We start from the raw sequence: 24,026 nt of genomic DNA on the forward strand, positions 1-24,026 counted from the left end.
TGTCTGAAACTGATTCAAGTAATCAACATCTTGTATCTGATAAATATACAAACCAGACTGGAAAAAAATTTAAAAGAAAAGTGTTCACAAAACAAATGGAACTGTAAAAAGCCAACATTTGATTTGTTGGCTCTTCTGGGTTTGTCTACACCACTGGTCACCAACCAGTAGATCAGGATCTACCAATAGATCTTGGAGCCTCTAATGCAGGGTTTCCCAACCTATGGGTCGGGACCCAAATATGGGTTGCCATTACATTTCAAGAGAGTTGCCAGGTGTTTCCCCAGGTGGCTCTGCCCCTTGTCTCTCTCTCTCCGCCCCCCCCCCCCCTGTTTTTTAATTGCCTTGGGTCACCAAGTCTTCCTGAATTGTCAAAATGGGTCCCCATCTGGAAAAGGTTGGAACGGCTGCTCTAACGGGTGATCCTGACTGGTTTGTCCAGGAAGCTATCCAGTGCTGGCACTTCAGTTGTTCCTCCACCCACTGTCATACTGCTGCATACTCAGCCTCCCCAAGAGCCTCCTGCTTGCTGTGCAGGGTGTGGGAGAGAGAAGGGGGGGAGTGCTGATGTCAGGGTGTCCCTCCTTCCCCCCACTTCTGTACCCCATCTCCACAGAGAGAAGGGGATGGAGGGAGCTTAGCAATACAAATCTGTCACTCACGCACTGTGTGTCTCTGTCATTCTCACAAACACACACTCTCATCTCTCATTGTTACTACTTTTACTGATTGTAAAATGTTATTTTTTGTTTTTGACTGGTCTGTGCATTTCATAATTTTCATTTCTCTCTTACGCTTAAATTTAATTCTTTGAGTAGTGAGTTCTAAAATGCCTACCCTGTTGTGGCTGGAATCATTGTCCCTAAGGTAATTGCTGCTCCTGGAAGTGTCTGGCATGTCCCTGCAGCCCCTGAGTAAGACAGGGCAGAGGGTCTCCACGTGCTGTCCTTGCCTGCAGACACCACTTCTGCAGCTCTCATTGATCAGTAATGGGGAACCGTAGCCAGTAGAAGCTGTGGACTCAGTGCCCTGTAAATGAGAGGCAGCACATGGCACCATGGACCACTGCTGTATATGTCAGATGCTTTCAGGAGTGGTGCAGGGCCAGGGCAGGAGTAAGCCTGCTTAAACCCCACTGCTTCGCCACCTGGAAGCAGTCTCAGTTAAATGGTGGCCAGCCAGAGCCTGCTTCCTGAAACCCTGTCCCAGACCTGAACCACCTCCTACACCCAACTTACCTGCCCCAGATATGAGTCTCCTGCACCCAAACTCCTTCCCAGAGCTTGCACCCTGAAACTCCTCCTGGACCTCAATCCCCCACCCTGGGCTAATCCCAGAGCCCCTCCCACACTCCAACCCTTTGGCCCAAGTCCAGAGCCTGCACCCCAAACCCCTACCCCAGCCTGGTGAAAGCGAGTAAGAATGGGGGAGAAAGGTGGAGGGGGAGTGAGCAAGATAAGGCCTTGGAGAAGGGGTGGAGCAGGGGCAGGGCCTCAAAGAAGGGGTGGGAAGGAAGCGGGACAAGGGTATTTGGATTTGAGGTAGATATTACATTGCACTTAAATTGAAAAAGTGATCCTGTGGTTAAAAAGGTTGAAGACCACTGGTCTACACTTATATAAAAACTACTATAACTGAAGTTTCATAAAAATCATAATTTTATTCCCAAATTCCATTTTCAGACATGAACCAAAGCCACAGTCACCTTTCAGTGCCAGTTACCATCAACGATGTGCCGCCTTGTATTGCACAGTTACTTGATAATGAAGAAAGCTGGGACTTCAATATTTTTGAGGTGGAAGCTGTTACCAATAAAAGGTATTTGACTGCTTTCTGTACATACCCATAAATGAAGCTGTCATGTGAACTATGGCACAAAGGAACCCTGTGATTTCCCCTATTTATTTTGTCTTCAGGCCTGGTGAAAGGCCGTGAGAGACCCTCCCTTGGGTGGGTGTGTGTGCGGGGGAGTGAGGGGGGTGTTCACTTTGCAAAGTCAATATGCTGTTTCCAGAAATAAAGTGCAGCTGGCCAGAAGGAATCAGTGCGCTCATACTAAGGGTACAGACACTTCACCCAGTCTTTTCTGTCTCTCAACACCCACAGACCTACAGGATTCTTTCCTCATCAATTAATCTTGTCTCCTACATGCTCTGATTCACTCTTCCAATAAACATTGTTTGGAATGCTACACTGCCTTTACCATCTACATACTCCCAGAATCTCTTTATCAACTGCTCCAGAAAGGATTTTTGGGCGTATTTTGTTTAAGGCTGGTCATGATCATGCAGAAAACAGCAAATCCCATTAGAGGAGGCTCTGGGACAGGGTTTAAAAAATAGGTGGAGTGGAGAGAAAGGTACTGGGCTCAATAGCTTAATAGATTTTTTTTTTAAGGGGACTGTTGGATCATCTAGTCCATGTAACACAGATCATGCAGTTTTACCCAGCTAGCCTATGGAGCTGAATAATTTGTGCTTCACTAAGGATGCCTTCCAGAAAGTCATGTTGAATTAACTGTGATGCAATAAATGGTAAATGTTAGCTTAACCTTGTCACTGTACAACATTATGAACAGTTAAACATAGCTCACGATTTCCAGATCAGAGCTTCAACCTGCTTCATTCCCTGTGAAAACATATCAAGTAACATAAACCTTGGAAATAGGAGTGCGGGGTTGGGGTGGGGGCAGGGGCAGGCTTCAGCACTCCCAGGCTTTGCACCTAGTGAGGGTCCACACTGAGATCCCAGCTGCCAGGATCCCCCGGGATTCTGACCACCAGCCCTGCTGCTGCCCCAGGATTCCGCTGTCACTCGGTGTCCTGATTGCTGGGCTCTGCAGCTACCCCTCACAGTAGCCCCAGCCTGGGGTGGACAGAGGCATGGGCAGAGATAAGGGAAGGGCTTAGTTCAGCACCTCCCACATTAAAAATTGTTCCAGCACCACTGTTAAGCTTTTTAATCTTTCTTTATAGAAAAAGGAAAAAACTGAGAGCATTTCAAATGTAAACTACAGGCAGTCCCCGGGTTTCGTACAAGATAGGGACTGTAGGTTTGTTCTTAAGTTGAATTTGTATGTAATTCGGAACTGGCGTCCAGATTCAGCCGCTGCTGAAACTGACCAGCAGCTGACTACAGGAAGCCCGAGGCAGAGTTTCTCTGCCCCGGGCTTCCTGGAATCAGCCGCTGGTCAGTTTCAGCAGCGGCTGAATCAGGACGCCTGGGGCAGAGCAGCTGGGGTGCTGCCGGGTTGGTCCAGTAGCGCCGAGGAGCGGCGCTGCGGGACCAACCCGGCAGCGCCCCAGCCGCTCTACCACAGGCGTCCGCGAGAAAAGCCTGGTCTGCTGGGGGGGGGGAGGGGGACTAGCCGCTTTTCACACCCCGGAAGACACAGGCGGCAGGACCGCGGCGCATCTGGGCGGTCCCACCGCCCACGTCCTCCAGGGCGAGAAAAGCCCCGTTCATAAGTACGGATCCAACATAAGTCGGATCCGCGTAACTCGGGGACTACCTGTATTGCATAAGTCTTTCCTTTTAACACATCTCTGATTCCCATTCCCTTAGCTGTACTGAATTTTTAGAAGGAAACTGTGATCAGGTCTCCCTGGTGGTGGGTTGGCCCAGTGGTTAGGACACAGAATTAGCTGGCAGAAAAGGGGTACAGAACCTTGCCACAGGTGCCCCCAGCTTAGGAACTCCGGTCCACTATATTAGTACAGTCCTTAAATTTGGGGCATAGCCCCAAGAGTACAGATTCCATCCTTAGTTAGGGTTTCTATTAGGTTCTCCCCTTTGTCTTGGGGTGGGGTTGGAAGCTTACTTGCTCCTGTGGCTGGCCAGTGGACGGGCTTTGGCTAGTGGACTGCAGTACCACACTCCTTTCTCTTTCCTTTTATCCACTCTCCAGGCCTGGCATTGGCTACAGATAAAGTGGGGTAGGACTAGCTGGGTCAAAAGGCTTTGTTTAACCCCTGTGATGCCAGGCCCTCCTCTCTTCACTCCCTCACAGAAACATACTCTCCCCCTTCTCCTTTCTGCCAGTGTCTTAAATAATGCTAACGATGATAATAACCCTCCTTTTTGGGGGGTGAGGAAGGAGAAAGTTGATGGAAATCGAACTCTTGGTGAAGTCTGATCCTGTTTCCTAAAGACAAAATGAGGCAAACACACAAGAGGGAAAAGAACAGCAGAGCTAGAAATGCAGCTTCTGTGTCTGATGCTGACAGCCACTTGTTAGCAGTGTTGGACTATTTTAAAATATTGCTTTTAGCTTCCTCGCTGGTCACAGGCTTCTAGCAGTTGCAAAATACAGTCTTGGCCAACTAACCCAGACTCTTTTTATTAAACAGAAGCAAAAGAAAAGGAATAGGAAAGAAGAAAAAAGCGTGGAAGGAAAAGGATACAGGGAGGTAGGGTGGGAGCAGGAACCAACATCTCGCATCCCAAAGGTTAGATCCTGAACACCATGTCCCTTGATCCGTCTCTTTGGCCTGGTCTGGTCACATAATTTCTCAAGATAAGGGTGACAAAGGCCCTGTGCTATCTCAGAGGGTCTCAGAAGGCTGTGATTGGTGCCAGCTATGATGGTGAAGCTCATGTGCTTCTGCCTTCCAACCAGGCACACTCTTATTTTTAAAACCCCCAAAAGAAGTGATGGGTGAAATGGCCCTTGTCCACCAGTTCGGCCTGATTTCTGCCCCAAGCTGGGTTCATTGGTTTCTATTCAGTGCTCTTGTTTACAGGATTTAACTCAGCACAGTCCTTGAGATAAATCATCCGGCCTCTTTGGACTAATTCTTACTGTCTCCTTGTCATTTCTTTTCCTGTCAATGTTTATTGCTAAAGCTAATGTGACATTCTGTACAATTTTAGCCCCATTCCCATAGTTAGGCTTATGCTTGGGGTAGGTGTGTTAGGCCCCAATTATTACCATAGGCATTCAGTCTTCATTTTGAAGAAGTGAAGAGATGAGGAATCTACCATTTCCATTGGTAGTCTGTTCAAGTGGTTCATCACCTCACTGTTAAAAGTGTGCGCCTTATTTTTAATTTGTGCTTGCCAGGCTTTAACGTCTCATAATTGGTTCCTGCTCTGCCTTTATCCATTAAATTAAAGAGCCTTACAGTTGGCTGAGTAGTGTAGGGAACTTGCATGCTCCACCCCACAAAATTGGTCCTGTGCTCCCAAAGCAGGTATGGTTTATGTGCTGGATATCTCATCGGTGCGGTCGGTCCATGATTCATCTAGGGAAGGAATAGCTTTAGGCTCCAGCTGCTCAGATCAGTGTTGATGAACAAAGTTGCTACCCTCAAGCATTTAAAAAATGTAAGTCAGAGCCCCACAAAAATGAGATTATTTTTAAACAAATTTGTTTTTATTTGCCACTGAGTTTTGAGCTGTTAAGATACACTTGGGTCATGTTTTCAAGTGTCTTGCTTAAAGCACAAGAGGCTTAAACTTTGTGTAAATGAAAGCTGAGATTGTCACATCATCTGAGGACACCAGGGACTGGGGTTTCAAAAAAACCCCATCAAATAGCATGAGACTCCTCATAAAATTGTCAGAGTTGGCAGCACTGATTGATACTCTGTAATGCTTTTCATAGCAGATTAAATTAAGTCTGAAAGAGTGGCAGAATGGGTAGTAAACAAACTAGAGCCTTAAAAAAAATCATCATCGTATGATAAACCGAACTATCTATTTATTTACATTTGCTTTTGAACAAGTGGGAAGGTGTCAAACAGAAGACATGATGCACATGAAAAGGTTTCTAGAAATTGTTAATTTGTTTGTATGCGTGCGTGTGGTTTTTCTGCTTTGCTACATTTCAATTATACTTGTCTTGCTTGTTTTCCAGGCCATTAGTTTATTTGGGTTTAAAAGTTTTTGCCCGTTTTGGAGTCTGTGAATTTTTAAACTGTTCAGAAGCAACACTACGAGCCTGGTTTCAGGTGATAGAAGCCAACTACCACTCCTCGAACGCATACCACAACTCCACACATGCAGCAGATGTTTTACATGCTACTGCATTCTTTCTTGGAAAGGAGAGAGTGAAGGTACAACTTCATTGTGAGGTCTTTACTTTGACCCCTGGTTAAATGCACTTTCAGACTCATCAGATTATTCATTCATTTACAGATGTGTCCATGATAGTCTTGTGTTAGAAACAGCATATTTGTTGTTTGACAGTCACATGGTGGAGCCCAACATCTTCACAACCAGTATATAATGCTCCTGCTTCCTATGTCTGGTCTAGACTTCAAATCTGGCATAAGGAATTTCTCTGAGCTCCATAAAGCAATTGATAAAAGTAAGGAAATTAAATAGGTGTTGCAGGATCACACTATTCAGAAGCCACACCAGAAAGCTCTTTCCTTTTTGTAATATCTTGAAATTTTTACTGCAGCTTGCCTGGGAGGGGAGGGGATCAAGAAATGGCAATGAGGAGGACAACCTAGATTTATCATGTATAATAAAAAGAGAGAATACTGAGCAAAAGAACAATCAATAATGGTACTGGCATTATTTTTTTTTCTAAAAGGTCATTTTTAGAAATTGAATGCTAAAAGGTTTCTCGTTAGAACGACCATGCCCATCCCTTGCTTCTAGAAGCACTTCTTTATTCACAGAAATGTAGCTGAAGCAATTATAAAACAATCTGTGTTTACCCTTTGAAAAAAGGCATCTTTAGCTGTTTTACTAGCAAAAGGAAAAAGTTAGTATTTGGTTATCTACTTTCTTTACCCCAAAATACATTATTGTAGGTTTGTGATCAAAATCAACTGACAGACAGGTGCAGAAATTAAGTTTTTAATTGGGATAGCTACGTTCAAGTCAATGGCAGAAACAGATATTTAATTCAATAGCAATTGTGGAACATGAGAATTTTGTTCTGTGCATAGCATTGTAATTGTACACAGTGCTTTTTCAAACACACAAAATAGAAACCCTGCTTCAAGGTGTTTACCATGCTCCAACAGAAGAAAGGGCAGAGAAATCATTGGGATGAAGACACAGCAGGGAAATTCCATGGAAAAAGTCACTTCAAGGGGAAGAGGGTGCTTTTGGTGCTCAATGAATGGGAAGGTCTTGCATGGAGAGAAGGCCTCCGTTCTGAAGAACTTATATTTGAACTCAGATACTTAACTAGTGATGTTCTGAAGATTTTATTGTGGATGGTTAGTTCCTATGTGATGATTAATGGTAGTTTTACTCTTTCTTACAGGGAAGCCTTGACCATTTAGATGAGGTGGCTGCATTAATAGCTGCCACAGTTCATGATGTGGATCATCCAGGACGGACCAACTCTTTCCTGTGTAATGCAGGCAGTGAATTAGCTGTACTTTATAATGACACTGCTGTATTGGAAAGCCACCATACAGCGTTGGCATTTCAGCTCACAGCTAAAGACAACAAATGCAACATTTTCAAGAATATTGATAGGTTAGCTTGTTCTGTTTGTTTTATTTTATTCCATTTGGGCACTTGAAAATACCACTTTTGTTTCATTTAGAAAATTTGCACAAAAACCTTAATCACTTAGAACTAGATAATGCTTTTTTTAATCTAATGTTCTTCCCCACGTCAACATTCCAAATTATATGTTTGGAAATGTAAAGATGTTTCATTTTATATTACTTAAAAAAAAAATCAACCTGACTAGAATGGTTGGGTTAGGAGGGGTTATAGAAATATAGTGTTACTATCACTGGAAAATTGAATTCCATGGATTAAGCAGATTTATTTCATACATACACCAAACTTTCATTATTTTAAACCATTTCTGTAAGTGCTCTGGTGACTTCCTGTTCCTGCTTATTTCAGACAGATCCTTTATCACATCTTTTTTGCGGTTGAGTGATTTGTAATTTTACCATTTAGTTTTTAAGTTTTTTGTAAAATGTCCATAGGCCACCAGAATCCCTGATGACCTGAGTTGCTTTCCAATTACCAATTTTTATGCTGGATTACTGTCTCGATGCTTTTTGTGAGTGTTGAGGAGATCAGGAGAGAAACTGTTAACTCTTGCAATAGCCTGCATGAATAAATTTTCCTTTTTTTTCCCTCTTTTAGGAACCATTATCGGACATTGCGCCAGGCTATTATTGACATGGTTTTGGCAACAGAGATGACAAAGCACTTTGAGCATGTGAACAAGTTTGTGAACAGCATCAACAAGCCCATGGCATCTGAGGAAACCAACTCAAATGTAAGCTAAGTCATCTTGCTGTTCTAAAGGACTCTGAACTGGTAAAGCATCAAGCAAACATTTAAATATTGTTTTCCTTGATTTATATTTATTGGAACTGAGGCTGCCCAAATGCTACAATCAAGATTCTGACACTATGGTGCGAGGCACAGTAAAAACATGGGAAAACATAATGCCAGGCCTTGACCCAAATAGCTTAAATCGTCTCATGTGGTAAGGCATAATTTCAAACTTGCCTAATAGTGCCAACAAAATTTAGAACTATATCCATTTCTGCATGCAGAATTCTACATGTGAAGCAGAATCAGCATGTGTCTGTAGTATCCAGATCAGTTTATGTTCCCGGGTGTGGATATTTACATGAGCTTATGGAGGTATTTGCAGACTTTACATGTGCAAATAGAAAAGCTTTTGACAATTTGGCATCCACTAGTTTACAATGAAACACGTTTCTGGAGCCTTTAAGCAAGATAGAATGGTAAAAAGAAAGTGAGAATTATTCAATCTGCTGCCTTTGGTCTCATCTTATGGTCACGTCATGCACCTTAAACAGATACAGTGAGCTCCTTGACAACATCTCTGGATCAGATTTATATCCAGTACTTTTTGACTGAGCACCCCAAGTCTGGTGCCTGTTATTCTTGTTTGTTTCTCCTCAAAGTCAAATGTTTGGTCTGTGTTTCTATAATTAACTGTCACAACATTCCTCAAAACAGTCTCAGCCACTAAAAAAACTCTTCTAATTAAGCCTCTATTAAAACACATGTGAGAAAATACTCTCAAATTAAAGGTAAATGGTACAAAAATACATACCTAGGTCTAAGATGCCCCTCATCTTACTTAGGTAAAGACCAAATGTTCAGGAAATTAATGCTGACCTCTTTAGGCTTCTGTCCTTCAACCTCATATCAAGATTTTTCTATGTTCACACATGGGCATGTTAATTTTCTTCTGGTATCAAGAGATCCCTTTGCCTGCCAGTTATATTCTTTATAACCTGTGGTGTCCAACCAATTCTGAAGCAGTAGCCACTGTAATGGCTACTGCTATACCAAACTAGCCACACACTATAGCAAACTAGCCACATTCAACTGGCCTAATAGCCACATGCAGCTAGGGGCTAGTGTGTTGGACACCACAACTTTATACCCTTTGAAAGGACAGCTGTGGGAATGCACTCGCACATTCACTGTGAAGTCATAGGGTTTTGGACAGTTACTTAATCTAGCCCTCCTACCCCCACCTCCTCCCCCCCAAAAAAAAGTATGATCTTTTCCAAGTTCATTAAACTGTATCTGTCTTTGTTGTTGTTGTTCAGGGTGGCAGTTGTCCTTTTCTTGTTTCTTTATTAATTTCAAAGTTCCTTCTTGCAAGTAAAATTATTCTGCACAGTGGCTTTCTCCCTAGGGAAGGCATGCTCAGTTACATGTAAAAAGATTGAGTTCAATTATTAGATAATAGGCAAATCTCTTTTAGAGTCTAAAAATCCCATGAGTAGAGCACAGATGTGACTTCTCCACAGACAGTATCCTGTCCACTGTCAAAACCCTTCCCTAACTGCAGTAGCGTGGTTGACAAAACTGGAGGAAATGGCTTGTGGACCACCTTTTTATTGCTGTTTACCATTAATCCTTCCTACCATTCCTATTGTATTTTGCCATATTTATAGGAAGGCAAGAAACCCTTTGTATTGGTAAAACCAAGAGGAGAAGAGACAACTCCGGTGTTTCCTGAGGATAGTGTTCACCACTCTACTTAGGAGTACTAGTACTATAACCACCTAACACACTCATCTATCCCTGCTGTTTCATATCTGTAAACAAGGAACATCTGCTTCCTCCATATTTTTTCATGGAGCTGTGATGAATAGCTGGAATGCCTCATTTTCAATTGAGGCCTGTTTTGTAGCAGAATTGGATGACGGAATGCAATTTGACAAATTAAGACTACAGGTTAAACCTCTCTAGTTCAGAACTCTCTGGTCTAGAAACATCTGTCATCCAGAATGATTTTAGATAGCCAGATGTCCACTTTTCATGGGTGTGGCCAAGTTTCCCATGATCCCATAAAGTTTGTTTACAGCCACCAATCCTAGCTCTGTTCTGTGCTGTTATTTAGCTCTAATTTACTCCTGAATGTCCTCTAACAGCCCAGTAAGCAGTGGAAGTGTTGGTAATGCTGCTAGACAATATTGACTTCCCGTGATCTGGAAAATTGTCGTTCTGAACCGGTCAGTTAGCAAGAGTGCTGGACTAGAAAGGTTCACCTGTATTACATTTTATGTTTAGGAATAAGCCTCGTTCCTTGCCATCTTCAGAAAGGGAGAACAAATGCTCCTTACAGTTACTGCATAAAATTGCTGGGCTTGGCACAGGGTGGCGTGGGCTTTGGCCAGCCTGCTGCTTGTGGAAACACAGAAGAAGTTCCACAACCTGCATAACTTCCTTGGATATGAACCAAAGTTTTGAATGCAAATCTTGAGACTATAGATCTGTGCTGGCTATTTATTATTAAAGCTAGAATCATTTTGAAGTTTTTCAGGAGTGGATCCATTTTAATATTTTCCCCATTTTTTTTAAACATTTTAATGCTTTCCAATCTAGTGCCTCGTCATAAATTTAGGTGCACAGATTCCACTGAATGTCATTGTGCTCCTAAGTCCCTGAAGTGGTTTTGAAAGTCTCGCACATTCAGATAGCAAAGGGATTTGCTTTATCCCTTACTGATACCAGGGCCGGCCCGAGCCATTCTTGCGCCGCAGGCGCGTGGCGCATGTGCGGCCCCAGGCAGCGGGCGCGCGGTGCATGGGGGGCACCTGATGCGGTGCCCCTTACCACTTCAATCAGGTGCCCCCCATAGGTTGGCACGGCTAGCCCCCTCCTCCCCCCCGCCACAATACACAACTAAATGTTTTTCATACTTTCTTCTTGTCAGCATTTTTAAGGTATAAAAAGCATTTCCTCTGATAGGACACTCCTTAATTTTACTGCTTTGTATATTGTGCAATAGTTTCTGCTATCAAGACTTGGAGTAATAAAATTGTACCACAGAAGAGTGGCATTATAGGCTTTTTCAATCTAGCAGTAGTTCACTGTAGGTATTGTTAATAGCGTTTCTTCCTAGTTTTTGATATTGGAACAGCTAGGACAAAGCAGTAATTTGGCAGTTCTTTGCTAGGAAGTCTATGCTGAATAAGATTAACTTAACTATTGAGAGAAAAGTAATACTGCAATTGGTAACAGTCACTGCAAAATATTCCCTCATAAGCCACACAGACATTAATTTCAGCGCTCGTGGTAAAAAGTATTTGTTCAATTTTGGACTGAGTTGAATGTAGTGGGAGAAGGAAGGACACAAATATATCACTTTGTGAGCAGCATTAATGCCACGGTGAACTCAGCTTTATTGCTCAATAAGCAGCCAATCGACAATAACATGCTTGTGCCCAGAGGGGGGGCCAGAGAAAGTGAGCCCCTCCCCATCCCTTCTGCATGCAGTTCCCCCAGCACTCCTTGTGGGGACATTAGGATGGGTGCAGGGACTTTCCCCGCCCTGCATCTAGCACACTTGCAAATGTGAGAACAGTTAGGCTACAGGAGTTTCCCACCAGCAGGTGTGCTGGGTGCAGCAGGGCAAGCCCCTATTTCTGTCCCCTGGCAAGAGTGCTAAGCAAAATGGGGCAGAGCACAGGGGCACCCCCAGTTGGCTGGATTCCCTGGGCGTGGGCTCTACTGGGCCAGTGGCTAATCTGCCACTGCCTGTGACCTGTAAACTAGGAAAGATCCAGGAGATGGCTCCATTGCAGATTTGCAACAAATGTTTCAACCCTGTCACCTACTCCACAAAGCAACTGGTAGGGTGAGAAGTGAGGAATTACTGGGACTTGTTTCCACTGCACTGGAATGAACACTGCAGTGATCAATCCACTGGCCATCCATTCATCACAATTGCTTAGACTAGGGATGTAAAATCCCATTTAATTAGTTAACCAGTTAACTGATGAAACGTGGGCGGGCTGAAGTAGCCCAGTAAGGGTGATGCTTACCGGTTACCCATTCGCATACCTAGCTTAGACATGATAAATCAATCTCCGAGCGCTCTCCTGTCAACGCTGGTACACCTCCAGGACGAGAAGAGTAGCTGGAGCCACCAGGAGAGCAGCACTCTCCAACCTTACCCCTCACAATATGTTGCAGTAAGTACGTCAACTTCAGCTATGCTGTTTCCATACAGAGGTGCTGGATCTAGGGGTGCAGAGGGATACTGCAGCACCCCCCGACTTGAAGTTGGTTCCACTATATGCAAGTTTTAGTTTGGTTCAATGTAGATATCATGTAATTGAATAGTCATGTAACCGCATGAGATCTTAGTGGTTACACGACTATTTGATAGTCCCCAGAAGCAGGACCAGCAGCCTGTGTGCTCTGACCCCTGCCATCCCATATTGCTGCCTTTCTATCAGAGGCAGCAGCATGGGGTGGCAGGCAGAAGCTGTCTGCCAGGGGAGCCAGTTGAAAAAACAGCTCCCTGCGCAAACTGTCTGCCTGTCACCCCATGCTGCTGCCTCTGATATTGAAGCAGCAGTGCAGGGTGGCAGTAGCCCCTCTCTGCAAGGAACTTGGACCCTCCATGGACATGGGCTGCTGCCACAGACCAGCCTCTGTCCATGGCAGGCCCAGACTCCATGGGATGCCTCTGTCTGAGGGGACCCCACTGATACATGCTTCCTCTCTTGCTGCCTCTGTATGGTCAATTACATGTTGACATTCCTAATTCAATAACTCTCAGCATCTTCACTATACAAATTGTTAACGCACTTCTGTTTGCATAGCTGAAGTGACATAGATCAATGGCAGGGGTTAATATAGATGCCTTTGGAAGTAGAGAGTTCTTAAACATGATCTCTTCCTTTCTATTTCACTGCTGGTGGGTTCCTGAGTGGTCTGAAACCTACCCAAGGCATAAATGAGTAATTCCTACTCAGGGGCTTACTATCCAGCCCAAAAGCTGCACAGAAAAGTTACTGTTTGTTTTCAAACTTACAAAAATCCACTGTAGCTGCTGCATTATACTTGAACATGCCATGGGCAAGTCACTTTTTCTATATGCCCAAGTTTTCCCACCTATAGAGTGAGGCTCAAACCTTCCCTGCTTTATAAAACTCTTTGATATCTACAGATAAGAAGTGCTGCATAAAATCTACACATTGTTATAATTTCAGCTCTAAAATGCTGATTCCAATCGGGTAACTTCTGACTGAAAGCTGTTCACCAGCTTAGATCTGTCAGGTGATACTTATGCAATGAGATTTTGATCCATTGCCCACATCAGAAATAACCACCCTGCCCCCGAGTTGCTTTTCCTGGTTGTTGAGAGAGAACATCAGTGTCTTTTTCTTTCTTTTGCTGATTTCACAACTAATTCTGAAAACCTCCCAAACTTGTAACACAGGTAATGTGATTATAACTACCTGGTAATACTGCTGTACACAAGAGGAACTTTCTTCTTTCTGCTTTTTGTACATGTTGCTCATCATAATAGAGCCTCAAACTATCTGTATACCCTTGTGATAGGGTGATCTGCTCACCAGCAGGATGGCGACACCTCCTGGTAGTTCTAGGAACTAGCTTGCAAGGTTGACATGCCTACCCACAGTTGTACATTACCCCCCCCCCCCACCCACCCACCCCCCCCCAAAAAATCTCTCTTACTTCATGAGCTGTTGCTGCCTCCTCATGGCTTATCTCTCCAGGCAGGTCATTCTTCCTGTCTTCTCTTTCCAAGGTATCAGAGTCTTCCTTCATCTGTCTTAGGTACTGTCTTTCTGTTCATTGCCTTTTTAGTGCCACTCTCTCAGTGACTGATGGAGGACTTGGGCCCACCATTTTTTCTTGGTTTCAGCTCATGGACCCTCTAATCCAGGGGTGGGCAATAACTTATGTGTGTGGGGGGGGGCACTCCAAGATTTTGGAAAGTGGTCAAGGGCTGCACTTTTCCATGATATTAATGGAGGAGGTCTGGGGTCTGGGATGGAGGTTGTGTGCACAAGGGAGCTTAGAGTCAGGGACTTGGGTGCAGAAGAGGATGTGGGGTCTGGGAGTGAGTTTGGGTGAAGGCGGCGGTTGTGACCTGGGGCTCTGCACTGGGGTACAGGGATTCGGTTTGCGACCTAGGGCTGGGATTAGGGTATAGGGGTGTGGGTTGTGACCTGGGGCAGGTGACATGGGTGCAGGGTTTGGGAGGGGTATGGGTTCGGGAGGGGAACAGAGGGTTTGGCTTACGTGGGATAGGGGAGCAGGAGTGGCGGCCAAGGACTGAAATGCCAGAGACAGGCTCTGGCCAACAGACTTACCTAGGTGATTCCTGGCCAGCAGCCCAGCAGGGCTGCCTGCCTGCCCTGCCTCCACACAAGCTGCAGGGTCATGTGCACTGGTGAGTAAGCATTTGAGGGGTGGAGGAAGTGGTGCTTCGCACACTGCCTGTTCTTCAAACAGGCAGCTCCCATTGGCCAGAAATCCACCAATGGGATGGTGCTGGGGGCGGAAGCAGTGTGTGAAGCACTTCCTCAGGCTCACAGCTGAGAAATGGCAGCCGCTTTTCTGATCCTGGGGGGGAGGGGAAGCAGGGAGTCTGCTTGAGGCTCCCCACAGCATCCACAGGCTGGATCCGGTGGCTTGGCACGTTGGATCTGGCCCCTGGGCTGTATTTTGCCCAGCGCTACTCTAACTAAAAGTCACTGTCTGTTCCCTTCTAGACCTTAGTGCCATTCCCCAAACCCTGTCCTGTTTTCCTGGCTCTCCCTCCAGCTCTCCTCCCACAGCTCTGCCAGCTGTGAGCTCTGCAAGCCCCCACCCCATCCTTCCTGGCCCCCCTTCCCTGCAGACAAGGGTGGCCCCACTGGTTTCTGAGCCCAGCTAACTCTCCTTCTCCCAGCCACTGGCAACCTTGTGCTGAGGCTCTGTAGTCCAGCAACATCCATGGCCAGAAGGACCATGGATGTTGCCACACCAGAGAGTCTCCAACCATAGAGTTTCAACCTGTTCATACAAAATGATGGGCCGAAATTAGTTATCACCACTTGTAAGAGTACTTGGAATCACTATGGCTAGTCCTCCAAAACCACATTCAAGTATAGGTAAGAAGGCAGAAAATATCTTATTGCCATGTTATAAATCCCTGGTACGTCCACACATTGAATACTGCATGCAGTTTTGGTCGCCCCATCTCAGAAAAGACATTTAGAATTGTAAAAAGTACAGAGAAGGACAACAAAAATCATTAGGGGTATGGAACAGCTTCCATATAGGAAAGATTAAAAAGACTGGGACTTTTCTTCTTGGAGAAGAGACAACTGAGGTGGGAGTGGGGTGGGTATGACACCGGTCTACAGAATCCTGATTGATTTGGTGACAGCAGCTAAGGAAGTGCTTTGCAGAACACACAAACCAAGGACCACCCAATACAATTAATAGGCAGTGGGGTAAAACAAACATAAGGAAATACTATATCATACAATGCACAGTCAAACTGTGGAACTCATTTGTTGTGAAGATGTGAAGTCCAAAAGTATACCTGAGTCCATGAATGGTTGTTAGCCAAGATGATCAGGGACACAACCCCACGCACTGGGTTTCCCTACATCTCTGACAGCTAGAAACTTGGACTGGATAACGGGATGGATCATGGGATAAATTGCCTGTTCTTTCAAAGCTCTCTGAAGCATCTGGCTTTGTCAGAAGACAAGATACTGGGCTAGATAGTGCACTGGTTTGACCCAGTATGGCATTCTGAACTAGCATACTGTGTATCTAATTGGAGAGCGCAGGGTGCACATTTGTTATAAGTGTGTCAGGGAGGAATGAAACAAGATGCTTATATTTCTATTGCTCATGTTGCCACCAAACTGATGGACTCCTCCCTCTGTTACAGAGTGAAGGCAGTGACTGTGAATGTACAACCAATGTGAAGAATTTTCCAGAGAACCAGACACTGATCAAACGTATGATGATTAAATGTGCAGATGTAGCAAATCCATGTCGCCCTTTAGAACTGTGTGTCGAATGGGCTGGGAGGATTTCAGAGGAATATTTTGCACAGGTATTTTTTTTATTGTTTGAATACATCTCATTAGCTCACACGAGTATGCATGTACTACCCACTCTATGCTAGTCACCTTGGAGTCCAGCTAATGATCCTGTAGATTCAAAATAGAATGTTTTTAATCTGTTTTTCTCCCACTAATAGGGTCTCACTGTATATGAGGAAAAACATGTCTGCAGCTAAATCTTCAACTTGCTCCCTGCCAGGCAAGCTTGAGTTTGGTATTAGGTTTGCAAAGTGAAACTATTTGGAGGGAACATTTTTGTGCTTCAGTTGTACAACTTTGTTTATCTTCTGTCTGTCCAACAGATAATTACTCCTCTTGTTACAATCCCCATTCCAGTTTCCAGTCATACCACTCTCCCAGAATTCTTTATCTGCGGAGACTCCTTGGTGATTCAGTAAAGAATATTTTCCCTCAGTCATATTGGAACTATCACCTCAGCGTGGAGTTATGCAGCACTCTGCTATTGGAAGTGTTATTTTTCAGATATGATGTAAGACCAACCATGTGTGATCACTAAAGTTCCCATGGTAACCTTCATCAGAGCAGGGACCTGAGCTCTGCTTTCCTTCCTAACTCTTAGTGCCATTATGCCTCCTCCAGACACTTCCTGCAGTTTCCAGAAAATGAAATACTCTTAAGTTCCCCCTCCAAAGAACTGTGGACTATTAAAAAGCTGTTGGGTTCCACTCTGCTAGTAGCAACATTTCAGCAGCAAGAGAAGTGAACTCTCATCCCGATGCGTGTTGGCTTGAGCATAAAGTGCTTAAACCACCGCAGCTAATAGGGGCTGCTGTAAATTATGTTTTGCATTGCTATGTGTGACTTCCCAAATAGTGTGCTTTAGGAGAGCTGCACGGGAGACAGACTGATGCATTTCAGCTGTCAAAATCCAAATGGGAGATATGGCACAGTTATTAATGGGAGATGTGGCACAATTCTGCTTTGTTTCCACTGAGTGAAGCCTCTGGGTACTTTCTAACCTGAACACTTAAAATGGACTTGTATTGATTTAAAATAATACTTAGAAATAAATATGTCATTACAATTTAGTACTTACTATCATTGAGGCAGAGGCTAACTTTAGCTCTAGGCACTTGTTTATCTTTATATTTAATATTACAGTTTTATACTTATAAAATTACACTAAGGAAAAGAGCAAACGAGAGAAGTTTTTTTTCCTCTTTGTCTTTCTCCTGTGCCCCATGGGTAGAACTCTGTAATGGGTTTCTAAGTAGGACTTTGGAATAAGAGACTAGACTAGTCAATGCAGCAATCACAGCAGGTCCACACAAAGGAAGTGCCAAGGTTAGTAACTTTACTGTAAATAGGTGTTTTTAATAATCCTCCAAGTAGGAGCTTTTAATCTGTCTTAACTAATGATACTGTAATCTTTTTAACCCACTAGTTTGCAATTTTTGTGTTCTGGTGATTGGCTAAAAAACTTTTAGTCTACTTACAAATTCATCTAATCCTCAGCTTGCCTTCACTCTAGTATGGTAAAGCTTTTAAGGCTAAAATTAGTTTTGTTTTCTACAGACCGATGAAGAGAAAAGACAGGGTCTACCGGTTGTAATGCCAGTATTTGACCGAAACACCTGTAGCATCCCCAAGTCTCAGATCTCCTTCATCGATTATTTTATAACAGACATGTTTGATGCCTGGGATGGTAAGAAGTTCCACATTTTCTTCCTTCTGTTTTGAAGAGCAAATCCCTGCTACAAACTTAATGGTTTTCACTATCTTAAGCCCTGGTTCTGCTACTATTTTCCAATTCAGTTACTGTGTCAATACTGACTGTGCAGGAGGATCTAACTATTATTTGTATAAATTGCAGTTTATATGGAAAAAGCTTTATTGCGGATTATTTCTGAGAATCAAGTACTTTTAAAAATAAAACATGTTATTCACCTTATTTAATGATTTATGATTGAAAATATTTTTAGCAACTTTCTCCTTGAGCAGAATATTTCTTCTGAGCAAATGAAAATTGTTAGATTTTAATGGGATTTGCTGACTGTGCTGTTTTCACAGCAACAGCACAAATGGTGCCTCTACGGATCTGAACAATAGTACAAACAAGTAAAATAAGGGCAAGATTACACTCACCTGCCAGATTATAATATAAATGTTAGGCCAAGTAAGGCTGGTGCCATACTTCTGAACCCTTTGTGCCATACAAAGCTGTGATATGCTGTTGTTCCTTCTATGCACTGCAGCATTTGCACATCTACCTGTTTTGATGCAACACTTGGCTGATAACTACAAACATTGGAAGACATTAGATGAGTTAAAGTGCAAGAGTCTCAGGCTTCCAGCAGAGAACAACTGAAGCTAAGAGAAGAAAACAGGCCCTCTTGATCTACCAGTCACACTGTGAATCCTTTACTGAATTAGATACAAGAGGCATGGTGTCTCCTTTAATATGAACTTAATCTCTGCAGCAAGGAGAATATTTTATTCCTCACTTTTAAAATGCTCTAGATTCTACAACATTGCTTTTCATAAAGGTATGTATGTAACTGGAAATGAATAAATGATCTTTGGAACTATCCTTTCATGGCAGAACAGGTATTTCTAAAGCTAATTTGTAATGTTTGTTTAGTGCGTTTGTCAAATCTTGTAACAGGTGCAATCTTATTTAGTGACTAAAAGACATTATGTACAAAAGGTTCTCCTACAAAAGTATAATCTATTCTCCTGTGAAATGCAAAATAGGTTACTCAAACGCAAAACAGAATAAAATCTACCATAATTTGGCATAAATGTGTCCCCCTTACATATGTTTTCCTCACAAGGAAAACCCTTTGAGAAGTTTAAGACACTCCAGAGTAGAAGTAGTAAGGCTTCACAAATTGTTAGGATAAATAATTGTAAAACCTACTGTTTTCAGAGAGGAACACTACTTAGACTGCCTACACACTTTAACCTTTTGTTTTTAATCAAAGATTGAATATACCTTTACCTCAGTCATATGGGACAGACCAACCAGTTTCCTTTCTTTCCCATATAAATGCTTGATTATTAAAAATAAATCAGTCAGATTTAATTCAATTTGTTACATAAAGAACATTTATTGTGGTTCATATAACTGGCGTGATTCATTTTTGTCTGTGCTGTCATATCGGTTACTGGGGACTTTTAATCATATTTTATATTAGCCAATACACTGTAGAACAGATTAATAACCTTTTTAATAAAATGTGACCATATGTACAAACAATTAAGATTTTATTAAACTGATCTAAATTTTATGGACACAAGGCCATATATTGTGTTATATATAGTATGGACCTGTAGCTTTATGAGTTTTCAGATTATAAATTATAACAGCATTATAACTTATGCTTTTTCCCCTCTAATAAAAATACTGTTTTATTAGATGATGTAAAAAGTATTTCAAAAAATGTAAATAAGTTAGAAACTGAAAGTATTTTCATTAGTTTTAAAATATGAAATTTATGGTAACGCTTCCAAAGCACAAATGCATATTTTTATACATCTCATTTTAATCACTACTTTGTGCAAACCCTGAGTTCAAGATTTTAGACTTTGTTTATACTAGCAAAATAGCTAATGGAAATTACTGATTTTAATACTGTGTGCACTCCAAGCTACAGTCGAGTTACAAGCTGTGACTTTTATATAAAAGAGGTAGCACATTGCTCATAGAAAATAAAGGACTTTGGACAAGTTCTAGACCTCTGTTTTGTGCTATATCAAGTAGCAAACCAGGCGAAGAGAAAATACGACATACTGCTCTGGAGGAAATATGACAATGATTGTAGTTTACTGCAGGAAGCTTACATAATGTGCCAACATTTTTCTATGTTTTGTACCAAGTTATGTAAACAAAGGGAAACGGCATACAATTTCCATGCAGAGAAATGTATATAAGCTATATTTTTGTTAGAATTGTAATAGAACCTTACTTTTGTCATAGCTGGGGCAGTTTGCTGTGTATGATAATGCTGCTTTGTGTATATTTGAAGAATGGTGTTTTGGGTGAACTGTTCTATATTCATTATTCTCATGATGTCCCACTATTAGCTCTAATTACATTTTTTTCCAATAGATTTTTATTCAAATAAGTTGACCTCCAGGTTTTATACTGTAAAAATGTTTGCTGTTCTCATTCTTCATTTTAAGAGCAAGTATTCTGGCAGTGGTTGTATCCTGAACCATTTATATGCTAAAAGACTGTAGCTTCTGTTGGGAGAAGGGGAAAGATCTCCCATGAAATGTCATAGTGTTGTCTCTAACTCAGTTTGTTAAATTCAATATCTGTTTTCAGACTACAGATGTTCTGTATAAAGATTTATTTCAGCTTCCTATTGTCAAATTTTATACCAACTTTAAACTCTTACAGTACTGTAGATATGTTAACTGTTGAAGAAATAAAGCTCAACCACATTTCTGTTTACCTGAAGCTTTAATCTGCAGTCAATATTAGTTGTAAAATTCTAACTTACTTAGCCTCAATTTTTGTTTATTCACTGATTGAGGAAAGTGCAGAGTACAATGATGACCTTGTCCAATAAAAGTCTTAGGCTATGTGTATACCACTTATACCAGCAAAACTTGTCACTTATCCTTGTTGGGTTTTTTCCTTTCTTCTGTTAGAGCTTTCTCCTGCTGGTTTTAGCGTAGGAATGAGTGGCCTGATCCTTATGTTTTAATTGGGCTTCCTATAGCTTCAACTCGGCTAAATTCAGAATTAGACTTTAAACCTTTCCCCTGATTCAAAAGGAAGAGGTGGTACAGGAAAAGCTATGGCTCTGTACTTCAACAGGATGCATGACCATCATGCCCTAACAACCTGTTTTTAAAACTGCCATGTTTCTCTCTGGGCTTACTACTTTAAAACTAACAAAAAAAACTTCCCCCAGATTTCTCTCTAACACTAAACAAGCCATTTCTAGTCTGTTGAATACAGAGGTTCTTGCATTCTAAAAAGCCTAGCAATTATCAAACTGAGATGAGGAAATGATTAAAAGTGGAAAGCTAACCTGTAACTGTGTACTAACCACACTGTTACATAAGCCATCTCAGGTGCATTAATCCCCATTAAGGACACTACTGTGAGAGCTTATCTAGACTACTGGGAACAGTCAAAAGAGGATATGCAAATTCCACAGGAATTTGCAGATATTCTTCTAATCATGCTTTCGAAAGTGAAAGTAGTTTAGACGCAGCTTTTTCTGCAAACCTCCACTTGTCGAAAAGCCGCGAAAACCTCAATGCCTGCAGAATTTGCATATCCTTTCGACTGTTCCCAGTAGTCTAGATAAGCCCTGAGCTACCAGTAGCCTTCTACTTGGAGTTGGCAAAACAAATACAGTCAATGGCCATTTCTTCCCCTACTTTTGTGCACATTATAAAAATTTAAAATACTAAAAATCATTTACCTAATGACATTCATGTTTCTAATTTTCTGCAGACATTTAAACCCAAACCACTAATCAGAAAAGCCATCTACTTCTGCATTTAAGTAAGAGACTATATAAATGAAACCACTAATTATGTTTTGTTGACCCTCATGTGAGGGTGGCTGTATTAGAAGTAGGGATATAAGCAACTACTTGAGTAGTTAACTACCTGATAAGCTTAGGCTTATCAACTAGTTGAGTCTTTCTCCCGCCCCTCCACCTCTGATAGAGGCAGCAAGGGGGAGTAGGGACAGGAACTAGTGCTGAGGGAGCTGGCTTAAAAGGGAGGCCACCCATGCTGCAACTCGGTCTTGTAAATATACTAAGAGCCGTCTGGGCAGAACCACAGCCATCTGGGACCCAGCACAAGCTGGGACTACTGAGTCCCAGCTCGCACTGGGTCTCGGACCTACTCCCCCTCCCTCGCTGCAGACTGCCTGCACACCTGGCCCCTACAACATTTAAATGGCAGCACCACAGCAGAGGCTTATCAACTAATAGTGTAATCAATATAAATTGTATCAAGTACACAATTAGTCATTTACCTGCTTAACATCCTTAAGTGAAAATCCCAACAAACAACTGTTTGATTCAACTAAGAATTTTAGTCTAATGCTTATCTCTAGATTGATTCTTTAAAGAAATTATGGATGGAATTAATTATATCAACTGATATTACTAACAATGGTTTAAAAAACAAACGTGGCCCTCCTGTTGAAATAGACGGCCACTATTTCAAGCACATAGTTCTTTGGCTGCATAGTATAATAGCAACTCATAATTCAAAGCAAGGGAGAATATACCACCTTTATTGTAAAACATTTTAAAAGTATGGCATAATGATACAGGATGTTATTTTCAAATAGCTTAATTTCCTTTTCTCGCACACCTAACATACAAAGCTCATGCTACCTCTTATTCAACCAAGTTAGAACCTAAGCTACAAATCATTATTTTGCTCTAATTTCTGAAATAATGCTAAACTTCGCAGTCTAGACTCTCTTTCTCCGTCTTTCCACAAAATAATAAGGTGGTCAGCAGAGCATGTCACCAGTCCAAGTTCATCAAAGTACAGGAACATCTGCAACAAAAAAATTTAACATGATTATGCAACACATGTAGATGTAGGCAAGTTGCTTATTTTCAGCACATATTTGCTACGGTGGTACCGTGCCCAGCTGCATCTGGTAGGCCGGTAAGTAACCCACCGGTGCCGCCACATGTTGCGGCACCGCGGTCTGCTGCTGAGATGGCACTCCCAGGGTGTAAGCTGGGATCGGTGCTGGGAGAGGCAGCAGCGTCCGTGCCGTGCAGGGCACCGGCTGTGGTGCCGCGGCCGGCGTATAATACGGTGCGGGGCCCTGCACCGCCCATGGGCCCGTCTGGGGTACCGGTGCCAGGTGCCCAGGTGCCAGGGCCATCGGTGCCGCAAGCGCACTCACTCGCGGTGCCGCTGCCTGTGCTGCCAAGTAGGGTCCCGGAGTCAAGGCCGGTGTTCGTCCCGGCTCCGGTGCCGGTGCCCTTGCCGGCACTGGGAAATGCTGTTGTTGTTGGGCCGAGGCCTGCCCTTCTCCCAGAGAGACCCACGGCCCGGCTGCCATAGCCTGCTGGGGGTACGCTCGAGGCCGACACTGGCACGGTCCGCTCCCGCGGCACCGGGCCCTCCCCTTCCTGCGTGGCCATCTGGATAAGGTCCCGGGCTGCCTCAAAGGTTTCTGGGGTGGAGGGATGACAGACCTCTCCTATCCCCGCAGGCTGCCCCGGGCTCTTGCCCTTGTCTGGGCTGCACCTCTTCTTCGAGGCCTTAGAAGATAGGTGCCCCTCCTTAGGGCACACCTTCTGGGCACTCCTCTCCGCAGAGCGTCCCCTCGAGCTCTTGGAGGCCCTCGGCACCGGGAACTGTGATCTATGTCTCAGTGCCTTGTCGGTCTCAGGTCGGTGCTTGGCCGACACGGGTGCCGCCGACGGTGCGCTGCGGACAGATTGAGGGCGCTCCTCGCCTTGGGGCTGCAGTGCCGACTCCATTAACAGGAGTTTCAGCCAGGAGTCCCTCTCCTTGGTCCGGGGCTTAAAGCTCTTACAGATAGCACAGCTTTCGGCTCAATGGCCCTCTCCCAGGCACTTTAGACAGTCGGAGTGGGGATCTCCGCAGGGCATAGGTTTAGAGCAGGAATCACAGGATTTAAAGCCCTGGGGTCCTGGCATGCCCTCCCCTCATGGGGAGGGTCCCGCTGTGCTCCCCTATCTAACTAATTACACTATTTACAGCAGTTAACTACTTAAC

At 43.3% G+C, this 24,026-nt stretch overlaps 2 protein-coding genes across 5 annotated transcripts in view; one reads left to right on the forward strand and one right to left on the reverse strand.

Moving 5' to 3' along the window:
• The window catches only part of PDE8B (phosphodiesterase 8B), a 159,836-nt gene extending 141,183 nt beyond the window's left edge, over positions 1–18,653 (forward strand). For all 4 annotated transcript variants that reach the window (XM_006119129.4, XM_075932314.1, XM_075932315.1 and 1 more), the window contains exons 16-22: positions 1,683–1,818; positions 5,858–6,056; positions 7,226–7,443; positions 8,074–8,209; positions 16,139–16,306; positions 17,853–17,982; positions 18,533–18,653. In XM_006119129.4, the coding sequence (XP_006119191.1) occupies positions 1,683–1,818; positions 5,858–6,056; positions 7,226–7,443; positions 8,074–8,209; positions 16,139–16,306; positions 17,853–17,982; positions 18,533–18,645 (1,100 nt within the window). In that variant the 3' untranslated portion in view covers positions 18,646–18,653. The remainder of the gene's footprint in view (positions 1–1,682; positions 1,819–5,857; positions 6,057–7,225; positions 7,444–8,073; positions 8,210–16,138; positions 16,307–17,852; positions 17,983–18,532) is intronic.
• A 3,877-nt stretch (positions 18,654–22,530) lies between these two features.
• The window catches only part of WDR41 (WD repeat domain 41), a 46,733-nt gene continuing 45,237 nt past the window's right edge, over positions 22,531–24,026 (reverse strand). The window contains exon 13 of the mRNA XM_075932317.1: positions 22,531–22,823. Coding sequence (XP_075788432.1) covers positions 22,683–22,823 — 141 coding nt within the window. The 3' untranslated portion in view covers positions 22,531–22,682. The remainder of the gene's footprint in view (positions 22,824–24,026) is intronic.

This window comes from Pelodiscus sinensis, chromosome 6 (assembly GCF_049634645.1).
Source record: "Pelodiscus sinensis isolate JC-2024 chromosome 6, ASM4963464v1, whole genome shotgun sequence".
NCBI classification, from domain to species: domain Eukaryota; kingdom Metazoa; phylum Chordata; order Testudines; family Trionychidae; genus Pelodiscus; species Pelodiscus sinensis.